This window comes from Rhinopithecus roxellana, chromosome 2, assembly GCF_007565055.1.
Source record: "Rhinopithecus roxellana isolate Shanxi Qingling chromosome 2, ASM756505v1, whole genome shotgun sequence".
NCBI classification, from domain to species: domain Eukaryota; kingdom Metazoa; phylum Chordata; class Mammalia; order Primates; family Cercopithecidae; genus Rhinopithecus; species Rhinopithecus roxellana.
Genome location: NC_044550.1, coordinates 11,383,622 through 11,405,650, shown reverse-complemented (window position 1 = coordinate 11,405,650; position 22,029 = coordinate 11,383,622). Strand labels below are relative to the sequence as shown.

Here is a 22,029-nt window from a genome sequence, read left to right as displayed (position 1 = left end):
CTCTATGTGCAGACACAGAAAGTTTTACTTAATTTTCTATACCTAAAATACTTAGAAATCATAGTCTTCCATATTGATATTTTATATCATCTCAACTTCTCTTGCAGAAACTTGACCCACTGTTGCAATTATTTTACATTTCCTTGGCTCTATTTTCATTTATGTTTAATTCCAGAAACCACATCAAGTCTTTGCAGAATGAAGTAAAGTATAAAGAAGTAGAGATGTACACATGTATCTCTAAAATCTGTCGTGCCTAGGCAAAGCACCCTGCACTTAAACACACAATACATTTTTTCATGATTGTGTTGAACTGATGTAACCTAACCTGTTTTTATATCCTTCAAAATAAGGTAGGCATGAATGCTTTCAGCTCTTGTCAGTAGCTTTGATTATCCTGTTTTTGTTAGATCCCTCCTCTTGGTTTGATCATAGTAGTTACTGTATTTCTTTTTATAAGTTGGTTTGCAAAGGGTGGGGCTTGCAGACCATTGGAAAGTTGTAACAGCTGTGAGTCATATTGTTGAAGGCAGAACTTTTGAGCCAGACTATTTACGTGAAGGAACAAGATGCTGTTATTTACAACTGAGATTCAGTCAGAAAAAGTCTTTGTTTGCAGAAATACAGATCCAAGACAAAGACAGGATGGGTACTGCTGGAAAAGTAAGTGGAGCATTTCTATCCCCTCCTCATCATTACCTAATGGTGTGAGACTGATACTTAGAACTTTGAATCCATCAAAGTAATTAAACAGTTGGAGATATTCCTTGAGGAATGAAATGCCTCGTGAGCAGGCATACAGTGAGGGAAACACTGGGTACAGTGTTTCAGAGAATGTCAGTGGAAGCAGGGGTAAGTTGGAAATAGCATATCCAATGTTAGCAAGACATTGGAGGAAAATAGAGAAAAGTGATTTATATTGGCATTATTCATAATTTGATTTCAGGATAGCTGGGCAATTGCTCCAGGAAGCAAAATGTTTCCACAAGGACACTTCAATTGTCTCAGTAGCATGCGCTGGCCTCACTGCAGTAGTTCAGTGGGAGACCAGGGTCTCATGCCCAGATGTTGGAAGAAACGTTCCTGCCATTAAGAATGGAAAATGCTAATTCTGGGATGCAAAATGGACAAGAAAGTGTCATGATTTTTAGGTTTCTTACGAATGTAGTTTTTATCAAAATATATATTTTAAAATTCTTTAAAATCAAGACTATGTTATTGGTAAATTATGTTTATTGTTTTAAAAACAACAGAGTCAGCAGAGTTGGTATTAACTTTAGAAATAGCTTTACTTTCTTTTTTTTATTTGAAAGTAGGTCAGTATAATTCCTTGCTTTAAATGGGTACATAATTGCTTAAAGGACTAAGTGCTTTTGTTTGTTTTGTTTTAACTTGAACAATTTTGCATTTAGCCTGCTTAAGGTTTTGGAAAAATGAAGATGACATGTGAAGTCTGGGTAATGTAACAAGTCAGGAAACTCTATGATGTTAGAATTTGAAATAATTTTTACTAGAATTGAGTAGAACTGGAATAAAACCATCCTAATATGGGTCAGAAATCCAGCAAAACTAGATTACTTAGGAATTTAATTTTGCACTACAGAAGCTAGCAACTCTACCCATGGAAATTAATGAATCTTCGAACTGAAAGGAATCTTAAAAATTTGCAACTTTAACCACCCAACACATGCTTCAGGTCTGGTTACGCTATTTCTAGAAAGTGGATATTCATCCATTGTAAGAACATTTCTAATGATGTAGAAAGTAGCCTCAAGGAAGCACTTTCCAATTATAATTAATAACACAGTGTATAATATATAAAGACTATAAAAGCTATATAATTTTGATATATGGTCATGCAATAGTGTAGTTTGCATAAGGATTATATATTTCCCAAGGTGCTGTAGTGTTCCAGTGTAGCTCATGAAAGGAGTTTCCCTTTACATTGGGATTGATTTTTTTCTCTTTATAATAAATGTGTTCTTTTTCATTAAAAAAGTAAAAGATAACTGTATTAGTTTCCTAGGGCTTCCATAACAAAGTATCACAGACTGGACGGCTTAAACAGCAGAAATTTGTTTTCTTGTACATCTGAAGGCAAGTATTCTGAGATTAAGGTGTCATCAGGGTTGGTTTCTTTTGAGGCCTGCGTCCTTGGCTTGTGGATGACCCTCTTCTCCCTGGCTTCACATGATCTTCCCTTTTTGTTTGTATCCTAATCTCCCCTTCTAATAAAGATACTAGCCATATTGGATTAGGTTCCACCCTGATCACCACATTTTAAATTAATTACCTCTTGAAAGACCCCATCTCCAAATACAGTCGCCTTCTGAGGTACTGGGGGTTAGGACTTCAACATATGAATTCGGAGGGAGACACAATTCATCCCATACCAATGAATATTCTAGAAAATTTGGAAGGTCAGGAAATAAGAGGGAAAAAAATCAATCATAATATCACATTCCCAGACTATCATTTTTGTGTGTGTGTTTCCTTCTATTTTTCCATCCATAGTTTATATAGCCGTACTCATACAATATACAAATATTTTTATCCTACTTTTCTAACTTAAACATTTTTTCAATTTATTACAATTTATAAACATTTTTAAATGTCTAATTTTCTGCACTTACTACAATTTATTTCATCATTCCTCTATTATTGTTTACATATTTTCCTTTATAAATAGTGCTGTGATTACATCTACTATATAGAGAGATTTTTCTAAAGATAGTATTTTCTCAAGGTAGGCTTTAAAAATGTAAGTACAGGGTAAGCATGTCACAACATCCTTAAGTATCTTGATGTACCATGCAAATTACTTTCTAAAGGGTTGACATAGGTAAGATGGCCCATTTTACTATTTCTCTGACAATACTGTGTATTCTCATTAAGTTCTCATTAGGTAAAAAGTCATTATCAGAGCACAGTGGCTTGTGCCTGTAGTCCCAGCTACTGGGGAGGCCGAGATGGGAAGATAACTTAGGCCCAGGAGCTAGAGTACAATCTAGGCAACAGAGTGTGATATTGTCTTAAAAAAAAAATTAAAACTTCATTATAGACTTGATAGGCAGAGAATTATATCTAATTTTAATTTTTTTAAAAAGGCCTTTTTATGAGTGAGAACAAATATGTCACAATCTATTCATTAATTTGTTGCAGTTTTTTCCATAGGTCCTTTGCCTGCCATGTTATCTCCCAGGGTGTAAGTGTGGTATGTGGAAGTGGGAAGGAGTGTTAGGAGTGAAGTTGTTAATGCTTCCTCTGTAAATTTGAGTAAGCATTGTATTTATCAAATGTGGTAACTTTTATCTATTTTGCTTTAATATTTTTCCTCAGTACTACTTGCTGTCAATGTGGAAAACTTACTGTTTCTCAACATAAAAAATTTTAATTCTTAGAAGCTGTTTCCTTTATGACTTTTTTTAACTTTTATTTTAGGTTCAGGGGTACATGTGCAGGTTTGCTACATAGGCAAATTGTGTATTGTGAGGTTTGGTGTACAAATTATTTTGTCACCCAGATAATAAGCATGGCACCTAATTGGTGGTTTTTCGATCCCTACCCTCCCTCCACCTTCTACCCTCCCTCCACCTTCTACCCTCCCTCCACCTTCTACCCTCCCTCCACCTTCTACCCTCCCTCCACCTTCTACCCTCCCTCCACCTTCTACCCTCAAATGGGCCCTGGTGTCCATTGTTCCTTTCTTTGTGTCCATAGGTACTCAATATTTAGCTTGAGTACCTATGTACTCAAGGTACATAAATGAGAACATGTAGTTATTTACTTTTCTGTTTCTGCATTCATTCGCTTAGGATAATGGCCTCCAGCTCCATCCATTTTCCTGCAAAGGACATTATCTTATTTTTTATATGGCTGCACAGTATTCCGTGGTATATATGTATCACATTTTCTTTATCCAGTCTAGCATTGATGGGCACTAAGATTGATTCCATGTCTTTACTATTATGAATAGTGCTTTAGTGAACATATCCATACATGTGTCTTTATGATAGGACGATTTATATTCCTTTGGGTATGTACCCAATAATGGGATTGCTGGGTCAAATGTTAATCCTGTTTAAAGTTCTTTGAGAAATGGCCAGACTGCTTTCCACAATCACTGAACTAATTAACCTTCCCACCAGCAGAGCATAAGTGTTCCCTTTTTGCCCCAAACTCACCAGTTTATTTTTTTGACTTTTTAACAATAATCATTCTGACTGGTATGAGACATTACCTCATTGTGGTTTTGATTTGTATTTCTCTAATGATCAGTGATGTTGAGTATTTTTTCATATGCTTGTTGGCCATATGTATGTTTTGTTTTGAAAAACATCTGTTCATATCCTTTGCCCACTTTTTTAATGGTGTTGTTTGTTTTTTGCTTACTATTTTGTTTAAGTTCCTTCTAGATGCCGGATATTAGACCTTCGTTGGATGCATAGTTTGCAAATATTTTCTCCAATTCTGTAGGTTGTCTGTGTACTCTGTTATTTGTTTCTCTTGCTTTGCAGAAGTTCTTTAGTTAAATTAGTCTCGTTTGCCAATTTTTGTTTCTGTTGCAATTGCTTTTGGCATCTTTTTCATTAAGTCTTTACCAGGCCCTATGTTCAGAATGGTATTCCCTAGGTTATCTTCCAGGGGTTTTATAGTTTTGGGTTTTAGATTTAAGTCACATCTTAAGTTAATTTTATATATGATATAAGGAAGGGGTCTGGCTTCAGTCTTCTGCATGTGGCTAGCCAGTTATCCCAGCACCATTTATTGAGTAGGGCATTCTTTCCCCATTGCTTGTCCTTTGTTATTTTTTCTATCACTCTTAAGCATAAAAGTTACTCCATGCTCAGTATGATTGATATTTACATCTTCACTGATTGATAAAATAGTTTGACTTTAAAAATAAATCTTGGGCCAGGCACGGTGGCTCACAGCTATAATCCCAGCTCTTTGGGAGGCCGAGGCGGGCAGATCACGAAGTCAGGAGATCGAGACCATCCTGGCCAACATGGTGAAACCTTGTCTCTACTAAAATACAAAAACATATTAGCTGGGCATAGTGGTGCACACCTGTAGTCTCAGCTACTCGGGAGGCTGAGCCACGGGAATTGCTGAACCTGGGAGGCAGAGGTTGCAGTGAGCCCAGATCATGCCACTGCACTCCAGCCTAGCGACAGAACAAGATTCCGTCTAAAAATAATAATAATAATAAAATAAAAATCTTAACAATGAATCCACCTTGAATTTGTTTGGGAATGTGGTGGGAGATTTCTAACTTCAATATTGGGTCATATTACACTGTAACCCATAACATTTTCATTAGTAAGGCAGAGGGTAAATATTAAAGTGAACTACTGATGGCTTTCAGCCACCCATCTGTTACCAGTGTATCATTTTTCACATTTAAACTTTTATAAAAGAGCCACTTAAGAATCCATAGGAGCTCTCTAGGACCGTTGTGTTTGTTGACAAGATGAAGGTAACTTATTTTGCATCTGAATAAATTAATTAAAATATTTTATAGGAGTCCTAGACAGATTTGGAGGGAGGAAGGTGGAAACAGTTTCTCTGTGTGTCTCTGTCTCTGTCTCTCTCTCTCTCTCTCTGTCAGAATTCAATAATCTTCACAAAATCATTTAATTGAATAGCTACAGCATAACCAGTTGAATAACTGGACACCAGTCACTGGTATCTCCACACCTAGTTTCCACTACTATAAGATGACAAGCTTTAACCTGCCTGTCAAGCCCTACCAGGTGCAAGAACTGGGTTAGGTGCAAAAGAGATACAGAGATGCAGACACAAATTCAGTCACCTGGGAACTCACAGTCAAATCTATATGCTTCATGATGTTCATGGTTCCCTTCAACCTTACCATGCTAATAGTCTCATTTCTTCACCATTGCTATATGATTATATACAGTTATTAAGTACTGGTTAAAATACAGACAAGCCAGCAGCATTTTCTGTTTTATAAATTTGTCTCTTGTGAATAAGTGATACACAGAGGACAATTTTGTTAATCTATTAGATTTGAAATTATAACAAAATAACCTATTTCTGGGGGGAGGGATATTATGTGAACAGCAAACAAAAATCAATCGGTTGGGAAAAGTACCTCAGGTCTAGTCCATCTCTGCATCTCATGTGCTAGGTGACCATGGATTCAACATTTAGTCACTCTGGGCTGCATTTCTCATACCTTAAACAAAGGCACACACAAGGCTTATAATTCTAGTGTTTGATGAAAATCATTCTGGAAAACTTAGAATATTATATTTGCTCTTCTGTTCATATTTATACTATTCAAGGAGTCTGTGTTTAAAGGCATAATTTGGACCCATTATAACACTTGCCTATTTCTTAGGTTATTAAATGCAAAGCAGCTGTGCTTTGGGAGCAGAAGCAACCCTTCTCCATTGAGGAAATAGAAGTTGCCCCACCAAAGACCAAAGAAGTTCGCATTAAGGTAAGCGTGAGCCCTGGAGAACTTAAGCCAAAAGCGTTATCAAACTTATATTGAATATAGCACTATTGTGAGACTGGATTCTTAAATAAGGAGATACTTCCCATGTTTGGAGTATTAATTCCCTTACTGGCTCTTGTATATTGTTAAGGATCTGGTTGTACTCGATGTGAAATTAATGAGTTCATTATCCTTTTAAAAAACAATGTGCTTTATTATACCTTTGATTTATTGAATTTTTATTCATATAGCATCTAATTAAAAAACGGTTAATAATCATAACTAAAGACTTTTTTAAAAATCTTCTGGGAAGCAGATTGTTTTGAGATTACTTTTCACAAAGAATGAAGAACTCACTTGTGCCTGAAGAAATGATAACTTCATGGAACATTTTCCTCCCTTTCTTTGGACAGAGCTTAATCTTGGCTTTGGATATCAGTTGTTGAGTAGGAATCGCTACCAATCTTTCTTTGATTGGTACCTGAGCACTAGAGTAGCAGTAAGATTTTGCTCTTGTATGCCATTTCCTCTGTTCTTTGTTAAGAGAGCCCAAGAAGGGTCTAGCTATAAAAATCTACTTTCGGGCCATCACATGGTAATATCTGCATTCTGGTTCCCTCGCAAGAGCATCCATTTATTATAGAAAGACACCAAGAGTCAACCTAGGGTTTGAGGGAGCAATATTATAAGTTCCATCAGAGAGGGATCTTGTCTGATGGTTGATTTTTGGCTCAGAATTATCTAAGAGTAAATGTTGTTACATTAGGCAATGATATTGACTAAACAATTATAATTTCCTCAAGAAGTTAAATATTCTCCCAACAGTGAATGATCAGATTGTTGATTGGTGCAATGTTTTTGTCTTTGAACACAGATTTTGGCCACAGGAATCTGTCGCACAGATGACCATGTGATAAAAGGAACAATGGTGTCTAAGTTTCCAGTGATTGTGGGACATGAGGCAACTGGGATTGTAGAGAGCATTGGAGAAGGAGTGACTACAGTACAACCAGGTATATGCAGGTGTCAAGCCACAAGTTTGAAATAATTAGGCTTTGATTAGCCTATCAAAGGAAATAGCACACACTAGGAATTATTAGAGGGATCCTTAACACCATTCAGGGAAATAAAAGGATACAAGAATGGATTTTACTGAGTAATGTTTAATTCGGCAAAACCTCAACCTTTAGAAGGCAAACCTTATGGTGTTTATAAACCTTAGACTATCTTTTTAAAAGTTTTACCTACAGTATGGGCTCAATTCACATTTGTTAATTTCATATTTTAACATTAATGCACAGCATCTTATATCATGATTTTTTTCCTGTAGGTGACAAAGTCATCCCTCTCTTTCTGCCACAATGTAGAGAATGCAATGCTTGCTGCAACCCAGATGGCAACCTTTGCATTAGGAGCGAGTAGGTTTCAGTCATTTTTACTTTAATGTTATTCAAATTGTTCCTGTGCTAATTTTTGAATTGAGTTAATTAATACGTGTATTTGATGTATCAAATAGTATTACTGGTCGTGGAGTACTGGCTGATGGCACCACCAGATTTACATGCAAGGGCAAACCAGTCTATCACTTCATGAACACTAGTACATTTACTGAGTACACAGTGGTGGATGAATCTTCGGTTGCTAAGATTGATGACGCAGCTCCCCCTGAGAAAGTCTGTTTAATTGGCTGTGGGTTTTCCACTGGATATGGGGCTGCTGTTAAAACTGGCAAGGTAAGAAATAGGGTGGGCTAGTTTCTTTGTTTCTTATTTCCTTTTCTTAAATGATGTCCTTGGAATCTTGAAGAGTTTTGGGGAAAAAAAAAGCATTTAAAAAATATATTGCATATTCAGGCTGCCAAATCAACTGAAAGAAAAATACAAAATTCAGATTAGAAATTTTATTTTTTTTATGCTTGAGAATATTTATTGATTATATTTGCAAACTGCACCATTTCTCCATCTTTAAAATATGTCCCTTCCCCATCTGTTAAGTTTGTTAAGGTAGAATGATCTCAGTATTTCAGGCTTTTTTGTCAGAACTTTTACTCCTAGTTTCTTATCAGCTAAGTAATAATTATTATATAACTACAAAATAGAGTCATAAGTACATTATCAGCTCCTCAGAAAAAAAGTATAATTATGTCAAATCACCTGTTATAGATAATATAAAGATCAGTAAAATCATTAATCATTTGGATTACCACCTATGATGCATATCAGAAATAAAATACAGTAGTGTTTGTTGCCTATAATCAGTAATGCTGTTACAGTTCACCAAAACTGATTTCTCAATATACATTTTTACATCAACTGTGATGTTAGATAGGATCCCTGGAATTTTAAATTAATCACATGAATTTCACAAGGAAATTGGAGTTCAAGGAATTAAGAATCTTTGACCTAATACAGTATTAAAAGAAAAAACGTTTACCAAGAGACATAACTGAAAATTAAATTTCTAGATCTAACTTTTGTTTCTTCCACATCTCCTTCAGATTCAAATTTCTAAAATTTATATGTGTATCTAAATTTATTTACAAATGACTCAGAGTTATGATTTTTTTATTTCTTCTATTAAAAAATGGGATATATGTGTAGAACGTGCAGGTTTGTTACAGAGGTATATGTGTGCCATGTTGGTTTGCTGCTCCTCATCCTCTAAGTTCCCTCCCCTCATCCCCATCCCCCAACAGGCCCTGGTGTGTATTGTTCCTCTCTCTGTGACCATGTGTTCTCATTGTTCAACTCCCACTTACGAGTGAGAACATGCGGTGTTTGGTTTTCTGTTCCTCTGTTAGTTTGCTGAGGATTATGGCTTCCAGTTTCATCCATGTCCCAACAAAGGACATGATCTCATTTCTTTTTATGACTGCATAATATTCCATGGTGTATATGTACTACATTTTATTTATGCAGTATGTCGTTGATGGGCATTTGGGTTGGTTCCAAGTCTTTGCTATTGTAAATAGTGCTGCAATAAACATATGTGTGCATGTGTCTTTACAGTAGAATGATTTATATTCCTTTGGGTGTATACCCAGTAATGGGATGGCTGGGACAAATGATATTTCTGGTTCGAGATCCTTAAGGATTTGCCATACTGTCTTCCACAATGGTTGAACTAATTTATATTCTCACCAGCAGTGTAAAAGCTTTCTTATTTCTCCATAGCTTTGCCAGCATCTATTGTTTCCTGACTTTTTAGTAATCACCATTCTGACTGGCATGAGATGGTATCCCACAGTGGGTTTGATTTGCATTTCTCTAATGATCAGTGATGTTGAGCTTTTTTCCTATGCTTATTGGCCACATAAATGTCTTCTTTTGAGAACTGTCTGCTCATATCCTTTGCCCACTTTTGAATGGGGTTCTTCATTTTTTTTCTTGTATATTTGTTTACGTTCCTTGTAAATTCTGGCTATTAGACCTTTGTCAGATGGGTAGATCACAAAAATTTCCTCCCATTCTGTAGGTTGCCTGTTCACTCTGATGATAGTTTCTTTTGCTTTGCAGAAGTTCTTTAGTTTAATTAGATCCCATTTGTCAATTTTGGCTTTTGTTGCAATTGCTTTTGGTGTTTTTGTCATGAAGTCTTTGCCCATGCCTATGTTCTGAATGCTATTGCCTAGGTTTTCTTCTAGGGTTTTTATGGTTTTGGGTTTTACATTTAAGTGTATAATCCATCTTGAGTTAATTTTTGTATAAGAGGTAAGGAAGGGATCCAGTTTGAGTTATTTGTATATGGCTAGTCAGTTTTCCTAGCATCATTTATTAAATAGAGAATCCTTTCCCCATAGCTTGTTTTTGTCAGATTTGTCGAAGAGCAAATGATTGTAGATGTGTGGTGTTATTTCTGAGGCCTCTGTTCTGTTCCATTGGTCTATGTATCTGTTTTGGTACCAATAGCATGCTGTTTTTGTTACTGTAGCTTTGTAGTATAGTTTGAAGTCAGGTAGTGTGATTCCTCCAGCTTTGTTCTTTTTGCTTAGGATTGTCTTGGCTATACAGGCTCTTTTTTGGTTCCATATGAAATTTAAAGTAGTTTTTTCTAATTCTGTGAAGAAAGTAGCTTGATAGGGATAACATTGAATCTATAAATTACTTTGGGCAGTATGGCCATTTTCACGATATTGATTCTTCCTATTCATGAGCATGGAATGTTTTTCCATTTGTTTGTGTCCTCTCTTATTTCCTTGAGCAGTGGTTTGTAGTTCTCCTTGAAGAGGTCCTTCATATCCCTTGTAAGTTGTATTCCTAGGTATTTTATTCTCTTTGTAGCAATTGTGAATAGTGCACTCATGATTTGTGTTTTTAACTGGAGGCCCTTTTCAGGTTTCACTCTTTGACCCTAACACCTAACATGTTCAAGAACATTCCTCTCCACAGGTCAAACCTGGTTCCACTTGCATCGTCTTTGGCCTGGGAGGAGTTGGCCTGTCAGTCATCATGGGCTGTAAGTCAGCTGGTGCATCTAGGATCATTGGGATTGACCTCAACAAAGACAAATTTGAGAAGGCCATGGCTGTAGGTGCCACTGAGTGTATCAGCCCCAAGGACTCTACCAAACCCATCAGTGAGGTGCTGTCAGAAATGACAGGCAACAATGTGGGGTACACCTTTGAAGTTATTGGGCGTCTTGAAACCATGGTAAGACCCAAAATTTGAGAAGCCACAAAATACCCAAGTTATTAGATATGCACAAGGTAAATTTAATTCTCTATAACTTTATTAATAGTTAATAATGGAAATATCTCTGTGATTGTCAGTTTTACTCAGGCAAAAACTGATAATCACATAGCGATTTTGCCTAAAAAGTCAAATACAATACTTAAGAGCAGGTTCGCTGGATCAAAGTTAAATACCATATCATACAACTCTCAGCTGACCAGAGGGCAAGGTAGTTAACTCTTCTAGATAATTGTTTTAAGTGTGACCTTCCTTGTGTATGTAGATTTCTTGGCGAAAGCGATTCTATCTCTTGAATGTCAGCAAAGTAAACATCAGAAGGTGACTGAGGAGAGGTGAAAAGGGATTATTCCAAATGTTGTGGTCTCTTCCCCCAAATCTGTGATCCATCAACCTTCTCACTCTTTACACCCGAGCTTTGTTTGTCCTCATCTGAATTCCCCTAGAATATGAACCTTCAGTTTTCTAACCATGCCTCCTGTATAGCAACCTGCAACACCAGACCTTCAGTTAGACCTGTAAAACAGATCCAGGGTTCCTGGAACTAGAAAGCTCCAGCCTGGCGTAGCATAAGGAGACTTGGAAAAATGGAATAAAGCTGCTTTTGCTCAAGATTGAGTAGCAGATTAACTCACCTAATGCTTTTGGTAATTTAGGAATAAATAGTCCTTAATTTATCATTGTGTCATATTCTTTTCCTAGTGAATCACTTAGATTTATTTCATATCAACAAACAGCATTTTACGTCGTAAGTTTATGAAGCCATACGTGATACTGGATATATTATTAGAGCCTATTGATTTCCAGTCACTACTTGATGAAGGGTGGTCTCTAAAAACAATGCCATCTGTTGCTCCAATCTAGCAAGTATTAAATTATTAATAACTGGATGGGCTAATGACCAGAAAATGAGAGATTAGTCTCAGAAATGCTCCCAAGAAAAGGGACTCTTTTGTCCCACATTTGAGTATTTTATTTAATTTTGAGTCTAAACTTAAAAAGAAAACTATGCTAAATGATTTGGTATATTAATTCAATTTAGTTTAGTTCAAATGGCTTTCTAAGGCTTATCTAAAGTGGTGATATTGGTATGAAAATATCACAAGAATTTCCCCTGTGTTTTAGTCCATAGTACACTGAAAATGCCACGAACACTGACCACATTGCTGTTTTCTGCCTTAAAGGGCAAATGTGTATAGAAATTTAATTAAGGACTAAAGTCGCACTGAAACATTTTTAAAGCAAGTAAAAAACAGAAGATGGCTTAATTTAATTCCATGACTTTGCCATAGTACATAGGTCATTTCAGAGCTTATGTTACACTATAAGAGACATAGGAAGCAAACAATCTCCTCTATTTTAAACTTAGATTGATGCTCTGGCATCCTGCCATATGAACTATGGGACCAGCGTGGTAGTAGGAGCTCCTCCATCAGCCAAGATGCTCACCTATGACCCGATGTTGCTCTTCACTGGACGCACGTGGAAGGGATGTGTCTTTGGAGGTGAGGAAAGGAAAGCCTCTGGATGGGGAGTGATGGCTTTCACTCTGTTGCTTGGCAAGTGGGAGAAGCCTGTTTCCTCGGGCTTTTCTCCCAAGAATGAGTATGAAGGGATCTAAAATGGAACTGTGACAATAAAAACACAAAAGATAATTCTCCACTGCTCACCTTGATGTAGGATTAATATTGGTGGACACATTTTTAATATTAGCATCTGCAACTGAAGTTCCCCAAAGGCCTGAATGAGAGACACCAGTAGTGTTTCTATAGGGATGAATTATGTGACAGGAAGTTCTGATTTAATCCATTTTATTAATATATGCAAGAATGTGTATTACAATGAATTTATTCCATTCATAATAGCACCAACAAAAATCCCGGACCCAAAGCCAAAACGAACAACAACCTAAAAAAGAATTGTCACATTTTATGGGAACAGTTCAGATTCACACTGGAAGGACTTAGATTATCACTCAACAATTAATATTGTTTTAGGAAAGATGGAGCCAGGGTCACTCTGCTCAAGGCAGGGGACACAGTGAATCTTTTTATTTCCCTCCTCCACAAAGTCTCGTTTTCTAGTTGAGAGTACTTCCAATATTGGAGTCTGCCTTAAACAATGTAAGAATAGTAACTGTTCAAGTACTTGTTAAGAGTATAAAAAGGAGAAAATGATTGTTCTTCACTTAGAGAAGTACATAATATAGTGAAGGATACAAAAACAAATATAAAAGAAAGATATGAAAATAAGTGTAGCTATAGATATTATAAAACAAATTATAAGAGGAGCTTTTTCGCATTTATTCTACGTTAAAAGTTTTACATTAATGTGTTAGTTTATTTTATTTCTCAGTAACTCTCCGAGGAAGCTACTTAATGAATAATAAAACTGAGACTGGGAACTATTAAATTTTTTGCCCCTATAGCTCTCAAGTTGAGAACTGAAATTTAAAACTGGTCCATGGGAGAACAAAATTTTTCCTCTTTCTGCAACATTACTTGGGCGATAACAAAAGCAAGAGGCTAGTAGGTATGGATGAGATTTTATAGAGAAGGCTTCTTAGGGAAAATAAAACTTGAAGAACAAAACAATAAGAGATATAAGTTAAACCTCCTTGCTTTGACTATTTGTGGGAAGTGGGAAGATTATAGATTATTCAGGAATATTAGAGATACAATTCAGTTATTCAGCAAATATTTGTTGAGTGTATACTGAGTACAGGCACCACTGTGTATACAGTGTACCATTCCAGGAGCTAGGAAGGGAGAAGAGACAAAACATACCAAGTCCCTGATCTCAGGAAGTGTGATAATCCTCTCATTTTGGTATAGAGAGATTGACAATAAATAAATGAATGCAGAGTACACCATATGGTTACAAGTGCAAGGGTAAAAATAGAGGATGGGTAATAGGCAGTGCCAGAGGACTGGGGTGGAGGTGGAGGTGAATGCTACTTTAATAAAGCTCAGGGAAGGCCTCCTTGATAAGGTAACATTGGGGCAAAAACATAAATAAGATATTCAAAAATCTTGGGAAAGAATATTCCAAGAAAGAAACATAGCAAATACAAAAGGGTGTTGGCAAGAGCCATAAGAATGGGGAAAAGGTCAGTATGGCTACAATGGGGTGAGGACAGAAGAACAGTCACAACTGGGGTCAGAGGACCTTAAATTATATGGGGCCTTTGGGCCATTGCAAGGTTTTAGGAGTTTATTCTGAGAGAGAAATAAAACCATAGAGGTTTCTGAGAGAGGTGTCACCTGATCTGACTTCCATTTTAACACTCTCCTGGCTGCAATATGAGGAATACTCTATATGGGGCAAAGAGCACAAGCAGGGAGATCATGGAAGAAGTTATTATAATGCTGGAAGGAAAGGATGCTGGCTTGGAGTGATGGGGCTGGTGAGAAGTAGTCAGATCTTGGATACATTTTGAAGACACAGCCAACAAGATTTGCTGAAATAGTTATTGCATGGCAAAAAGAGTAGAATCCAAGATTTTGGGGCCTAAGCGACAGGAATCATGTCACTATCATCATTTATTGAGAAGGAAGACTATGGAAAGAATAGATTGGGGGCTAGGATGGAAGTGGTAGATACCAGGAGTGGTTTGGGGCAGGTTATACTCACAGAGATATCTGAATAAAGATGTCTATAAAATGTAGGCAATTGGGTATGAGTCTGTAGCACAGGTAGAGGTTTAGGATGGGCATAGAAACCTACGTGTTTTAAGTGGAGTATATCGAAAGCCACAAGACCAGAAGCGGTCACCCTAGAAGTAAATGTAGATAAAGAGGAGAAATGGACCAAGGACCAAGCCCTAGGAATCTTTAGAGTTAGAGGTCTGGGAGATGTAGAGGATCCAGCAAAGATCTGTGGAAGAAGTAACTAGTGAGCAAGGAAAATGACAATGATGACGGTGATGATGTAGTATCTAGAAGCTAAAGGAATACAGTGTTTGAGAGAAGGGGAGCCATCAACAGTATCAATTCTACCTAACAGTTCATATAAGAGCAGGACTGAGAAATGACCCCTGTCTGGGTCAAAATGGAGCTCAAAGATGGCCTTCATGATAGCTGTTACAGGATAGTGCTGGGGCCAAGAGCGTAATCAGAGTGGGCTCAGAGAGGATGAGAGGAAAGGAACAGGATCCAGAAACAATGAACTGGAGACAATTCTTTCTGTAAAGTAAAGAAGAGTCTCTGTAATAAAAGCAAAGCTATGGGGTGAATGGAAGAAGATGTGGGTATCAAAAGAGTTTTTTTAAACCTTTGTTTCTTTTTAATTTGGTTTTATTTTTATTTTACTTTAAGTTCTGGGATACATGTGCAGAACGTGCAGGTTCGTTACATTGGTATACAAGTGCCATGGTGGTTTGCTGCACCCATCAACCCATCATCTAGGTTTTAAGCCCCGCATGCATTAGGTATTTGTCTTAATGCTCTCCCTCCCCTTGTCCCCCACCCACCAACATGCCCTGGTATGTGTCGTTCCCTTCCCTGTGTCCATGTGTTCTCATTGTTCAACTCCCACTTATGAGTGAGAACATGCAGTGTTTGGTTTTTTGTTCCTGTGTTAGTTTGCTGAGAATGATGGTTTCCAGTTTCATTCATGTCCCTGCAAAGGACATGAACTCATTCTTTTTCATGGCTGCATAACCTTTGTTTCTTATGCTGGGGCAAATACAGCTTATTTGTACACTGCTGGGAATTATCTAACTAACACAGGGAAGGTGATAGTGCAGGAAAGAGAAGGAGTAAACATAAGATGATAAAAGGTAAAGATTACTTAGTAATGTCTAAAGCGAAAATGTGTCCTTATTTACAGGTTTGAAAAGCAGAGATGATGTCCCAAAACTAGTGACTGAGTTCCTGGCAAAGAAATTTGACCTGGACCAGTTGATAACTCACGTTTTACCATTTAAAAAAATCAATGAAGGATTTGAGCTACTCAATTCAGGACAAAGGTAACTGTTTCTTATGATGATCTTGTCTCTTCTCCACAGGCTACTTTTAAAATTTAGTACTTATAAATGTGCCTGTTTTCTTCATATTTTATTTCTAATTATTTAATCTAGCCACATTGATACAGTTAATTACTTCTCTTTACCCACTGTATTAGTCTATTTTCATACTTCTATAAAAAAAAAAAAACTGCCCAAGACTGGGTCATTTATAAAGGAAAGAGATTCAATTGACTCACAGTTCAGCATGGCTAGGAGGCTTCAGGAAACCCACAGTCATGGTGGAAGGCAAAGAGGAACCAAGGCACCTTCTTCACAGGCTGCAGGAAGGAGAAGAGGGGAAGCAAAGGGGGAAGAGCCCCTTACAAAACCATCAGATCTTGTGAGAACTCACTATCATGACAACAGCATGGGGGAAACTGCCCCCGCCCCCTGATTCAATTACCTCCATCTGGTCTCTCCCTTGACATGTAGGGATTATAGGGATTACAATTCAAAATGAGATTTGGGTGGGGACACAAAGTCTAACCATATCACCAACTTAGGATGCCATTGTACTATATTAATCAAGTTTTTAAAATCTTTTGGATTTTGTTTGTTTACCTAGTTGATCTCATTGTGGCTATTTTTATTTCATCATAAAGCTGCTAGTTATTTCAAGTAGGCCACAAAATTTCCTTATTTTACAGTTTTCAAAGTGCTTTCTCAAATGTGCATTTTTCAGATCCCTGTAGGTCAGGTATTATTTTTACCATTTTTAGATGAAGACTAAGTTTGTGAAAGCAAATAAATAACTCATCAAACCTCCTGGGGTAGTGCCAGGATACAAACTAATTGCAAAACTTGTCTTCTTTGGACCACATAACGAACTTCTCTGACAGAGCTTGGCAAGCTCTGGGTAAACATGGGTGTGATGATTTTTACTCTTGCTGTTTCTGAGGGTGTGGCAAGGGTTAAGGTCAAGTATGAATTCATGAAAATTTTATCTACAACATCCACCTCATGGAGGTCTCAAACAGCAATCAAAAAGCCTATCTACAAGATGAAATGACTTTCACTCATTGGGTCTATAAATAATTATTAAGCTTCCACTATGTGCCAAGGACTTGATTTCATTAGTAAAAGGAACTATATTGAGATCCAAATTTTTACTAATTTTTTTTTTTTTTTTACCTGAGAGCTTTACAATGTTGTATTTTGTCTCCACATCTGGTCTAGCCTACAGGATCATCATATTATGAACATACATTTTTTTAAGCAAGTAAACAATGGGATTCTGTAAGAAAAACTGTCAGAACCACTCAGTACTACTTTACCCAGATAAGCAAAACTAACAACTTAGTATGGCCTGCTTGGAAAATAATTACTATTTGTTTTCCAGAGAAACACAAATTCTGCTTTCAGGAATTTTGCTTCAAATATCATCTTAATGCAGGGACATCCAAACTAATATTTGTAAACCTAAACTCTTCAATTTCCATCTACTTCCTGCACAGCTCCATTTGAATGTCCCACTTACATCAACTACACTCAAAATATTTTTTTCGCCAGTAATTTTTATCTCAGTCATTATATTATGCATTCCTCTTTTACAGATGAGAAGCCATAGCATCATGTCTGACTTCTTTTTCACTCTTGCCTACCACATACAAACCAATGCTAAGCCTTGATGATGCAACCCTTGGTTTCTCCTTCAGCATCCCTCATTTCATTGCCCATGCTCATTGCTTTAATTCAGTCTAATCATTTCTGACATGGACACGGTAGTGAGATAATACATTTTCCACCTTCCGTATTAAAATACATTCCAATTAGTCTCTCACTCAGCTGCCAAGCTCAAGATTCCCCCAAATGTCAATGTCTTAGCATGGTTTTGAAAGCTTTGTTATTGAACTAAAACCTATTGTTTTTCAACAGGTAAGAATTTAGCATTCATTCTATCACCCTCTGCAGCAGGCTTTTGGGATAAAGTGAGGGAAGTAGGTCTCATCTACTTGCAGGATCTCTTGGGCATCCAGAAATCTAAGCACACTGGATTACCTTTCCTGTTCATATGTTCCTAGGCTTGTTCATGCTTTCTCCTCAGCCTGAAAACCACTTTCCTCTTGTTGGCACACTGAAATTATACTGATGCTTTCAAAATTAGCTCAGATACCCTTATCAGAGTTGCATAAGAAGAAAACTAACTGGTAAGGACTTTGAGTCCAAAGGATTTCCAATAACAGAATTTACTTGAATTTTCTATGACAGATAGAAAAGACAATTGTTTAAACTATCCTCTCTTGAAAGATATTAAAACAAATCATTAAAAACTCTCATTTTACATTTCAGCATTCGAACTGTCCTGACGTTTTGAGATCCAAAGTGGCAGGAGGTCTGTGTTGTCATGGTGAACTGGAGTTTCTCTTTTGACAGTTCCCTCATCTGAAATCATGTATCTGTCTCACAAATACAAGCATAAGTAGAAGATTTGTTGAAGACATAGAACCCTTACAAAGGATTATTAATCTTTATAAACATTTAAAGTCTTGTGAGCATCTGGGAATTGGTATAATAGCAATGTTAATATTTTTAATTTACATTTTGTAAGGCTATAATTGTATCTTTTAAAAAAACATACACTTGGATTTTTATGTTGTAATGGAGATTTTTAAGAGCTTTAACCAGCTGCTGCAGATATATATCACAAAACAGATATAGCATATAAAGATATAATAAATGCATCTCCTAGAGTAATATTCACTTAACACATGAAACTATTATTTTTTAGATTTGAATATAAGTGTACTTTTTAAACACTTGTTATGAGTTAACTTGGATTAAGTTTTGAAATCAGTTCATTCCATGATACATATTACTTGATCAGATTAAGAAAGGCAGAAAAGATTAAGGGAAGGGCACATTTTTCAACAATTAAGAATCGTCATTACATAACTTGGTGAAACTGAAAAAGTATATCATATGTGTATTTGAGGTTATTTGCTGGCATATATTAATATTTTAGAAATATTCCTTTTTGTAATACCAAATATAAACATAGAGCTAGAATCACATTATCATATTTATCATAATATTCAATTTGATACACTAGAATTGCAAGCCCCTAAGTCTCTATTCACTGTGCTTAGTAGTGACTCCATTTAATAAAGCGTTTTTAGTTTTTCACAACTACACTGATGTATTTATATATATCTATAACATGTTTAAAATTCTTAAGAAAATTTTAAAAATTGTATAAAATGTTTTGTGGTGATATATTTTTAAACAGGCAGTTTTATGTTGTTATTGAGCTTTAATTTGTTAAACACAAAGTGCTGAAGCACCTGAAAACATAAAAATACTTTATAAGACACACAAGAAATTGGGTGGTCATAGCAGAAATTGAGGCTTCCAATATTAGGGCATAATATAGATTGGACACTTCTACCATGGTAAATTGCAAAATGTCCAGGTATTTATGAACCAATTTCACATGATGAATATTTCCCAATGAAAAGTGCCATGAACTCAAGGAGTAAAATTTCCTTTTTCTTTTACCAGTTTGTCAATCTAGGCTTAATCTAGGTTTAAAAAAAATAGCTGAAAAGTATAAATAATTATTTTGAAGTATCTTCATCATCAACTGGGTTTAGCTATGGCAATTCTCAAAACACTATGAATAGTTACAGCTTATAAGAATTATATTTTATGTATTCATATATATCTGTATTTATGTCAATAAATAGAAGATAGATAGATAGATAGATAGATAGATAGATAGATAGATAGATATAGATAAGTATAGAAAATCTCTACCCAATAATCATTTGGAGACATTTCCTCTGTCCATTATCAATATCTATAGCTAGGATCCCAGAATCCATTAAGGAAGGAAAACTGTCCCCCAAAAAAAGCATTTTTAACAAGAAAAATATGTAGAATGGATTAATTCCTTTAATTCTCTTGCCTCAAATTTTGAAAAACATGTAAATAAGGATACTGAAAGCAATATGTAAATATAGGTGCATCAAAAGAAATAAATCCAAAAAGGAATAAATACATTTATATTTTCAGATCACAGCTTTTTAAATGAAATCCACTTTATGCCTACTTCCTACAAATTATAATTTGACAAATATGCTGCATATGTGACAATTTTATTTATTTAATATTTATTATGATACTTTGTGGAATCATTCCTCATGTCTGAGCTTGTCATGGCCAAATAATGAAGAGAAAGACCTTCTACTATCTTTCTCAGGGTAACTTGCACATGAATAGCATTTTGAGTCATCAGAAAACACTGGTTCTAAGAAGAGATCAGGAAATCTGATTATTTTTGCATATTTCTTATTTCTGGTCAATGAAACCACAAAGCATTGTCAAACTGAGTTCTTGAATATAAATCAAAATATAAGTAAGCAATAAATAGCTAGAGGAATGCTAAAAGAAATATCCAGCTTCTTCTTTAAAGAATAGTCTAGACTTTTAATCATTTAACTGATATGTGGAGAACATTCATTGAGCAATTTTTTTTTTTTTTTTTTAATTTCAACCAGGTATCAAGCACTGAGCTAGGTGTTTGGTATACAGTAATGAATAAAACAGATAAAGTCTCTTCTCTTGTAGAGCATATGGTCTAGTAGTGATAGCAGCTCCTCTCTGCTAGGAACTGAACACTCTTCGGGACACCCTGGCTGCAGAAAGGAGTGACCCACTGCAGGTCTCCTCTGAGCTGTTCTGTCACTCAATAAAGCTCTGCTTCGCCTTGCTCACCCTTCAGTTGTCTGCGTACCTCATTCTTCCTGTTCTCAGGACAAGAAGTTGGGACCCACCAAATAGCTGGGCTAAAAGAACTGTAACACCAACAGGGCTGAAACATGCCCCTTGCTCACCATGTTGCGGGCGACAAGGAGAGAAAAGAGATGGAGAGAAGAGCTGCGACCCTTTGGGGATCCCAGACCTAGGAGCTCCCTAAGCCAGGACTGTAACACCTTCTTTGGAACTCTATGGTTCCTGATGTCTCCAAGCTTCCGGGCACCACTGCATTCTTGGCGTCAGCTGTGGAAGCTGCTTATGGTATGTCTGGTCCAGCCGCAGACTTGCAGGAAACTGGTGCTCATGCCAGCACTTGGAGCTGCCCACCTGCTGCAGCCAGCATGCCTGGTTGTGTGCAGTTGCCAGACCCCACACTTCCTCACACACCCCTCATCACTCCGTGACTGGCTCGCCCTTGACAGGTGTGGGACCCAGACCAGTAGCATGAGTTGAGCATAGCCTGCCAGATCGAGTGGGCAGAATGAGCCCAGCAGGCCAGAGCAAAACATGAGCAAAGGCACCACTGGCCACAGAGGTTTCTGGCTGGCAAGGTGACACCCCAAGGATCCTGTAACAGTAGGAGATTTAATAAGTAAACAAACATATAAGTATATTACTTCAATTTTTGATAAATGATAAATAAGGCAATGATCAAGGTGCTGTGTTAGAGAGATAAAAGAGGGAAAACAGGAAGGTATTTCCAGCTTTCTATAAGGTATTTGAAGGCCTCTCTGAAGAGGTAAATTTAAGCTTACATGGAAGGATAATCTAGAGCCAGTTCTATGAAGAGAGGAGCAAAATTATCTCAGGTGAATGAACAACATGGCCAAAGTCCATTAATTTGGAAAAAACTCACCCATTTATTGTTGGAAGCTATAAAAGGGCCAGTGTTGCTGGTATTTGCTGCAAAACATTGATGATATTGTTTAGGTTCATGAAATTGAAAAAAATGCCAAATCCTTGTGGACATTTTTATCTCAATAATACATTTATCTCAATAACCAGCTTCCTTATCTACATTTCCAGAAGATAATGTGATTTGATTAGTGCCAAAATTGATATGAAATTATTTCAATTTAGAGGAAGAAAAGGACTATATAGAAATAGCATTC

General features: G+C 36.5%; 1 protein-coding gene across 2 annotated transcripts; it reads left to right on the top strand.

Annotated features, from left to right (window-relative positions):
• Positions 1-379: 379 nt before the first annotated feature.
• Positions 380-19,362, top strand: ADH7 (alcohol dehydrogenase 7 (class IV), mu or sigma polypeptide). 2 transcript variants are annotated; one of them, XM_010371633.2, is made up of 9 exons: positions 380-663; positions 6,368-6,469; positions 7,341-7,479; positions 7,797-7,884; positions 7,983-8,199; positions 10,855-11,115; positions 12,524-12,659; positions 15,985-16,123; positions 18,452-19,362. In XM_010371633.2, the coding sequence occupies exons 1-9, from the start codon at positions 646-648 to the stop codon at positions 18,474-18,476; spliced, it is 1,125 nt and encodes a 374-aa protein (XP_010369935.2). In that variant the 5' UTR covers positions 380-645; the 3' UTR covers positions 18,477-19,362. The 2 variants fall into 2 exon arrangements, with proteins under 2 accessions (XP_010369935.2, XP_010369934.2); XM_010371632.2 differs by lacking the exon at positions 380-663 and adding an exon at positions 696-852.
• The last annotated feature ends 2,667 nt before the right edge of the window (positions 19,363-22,029 follow it).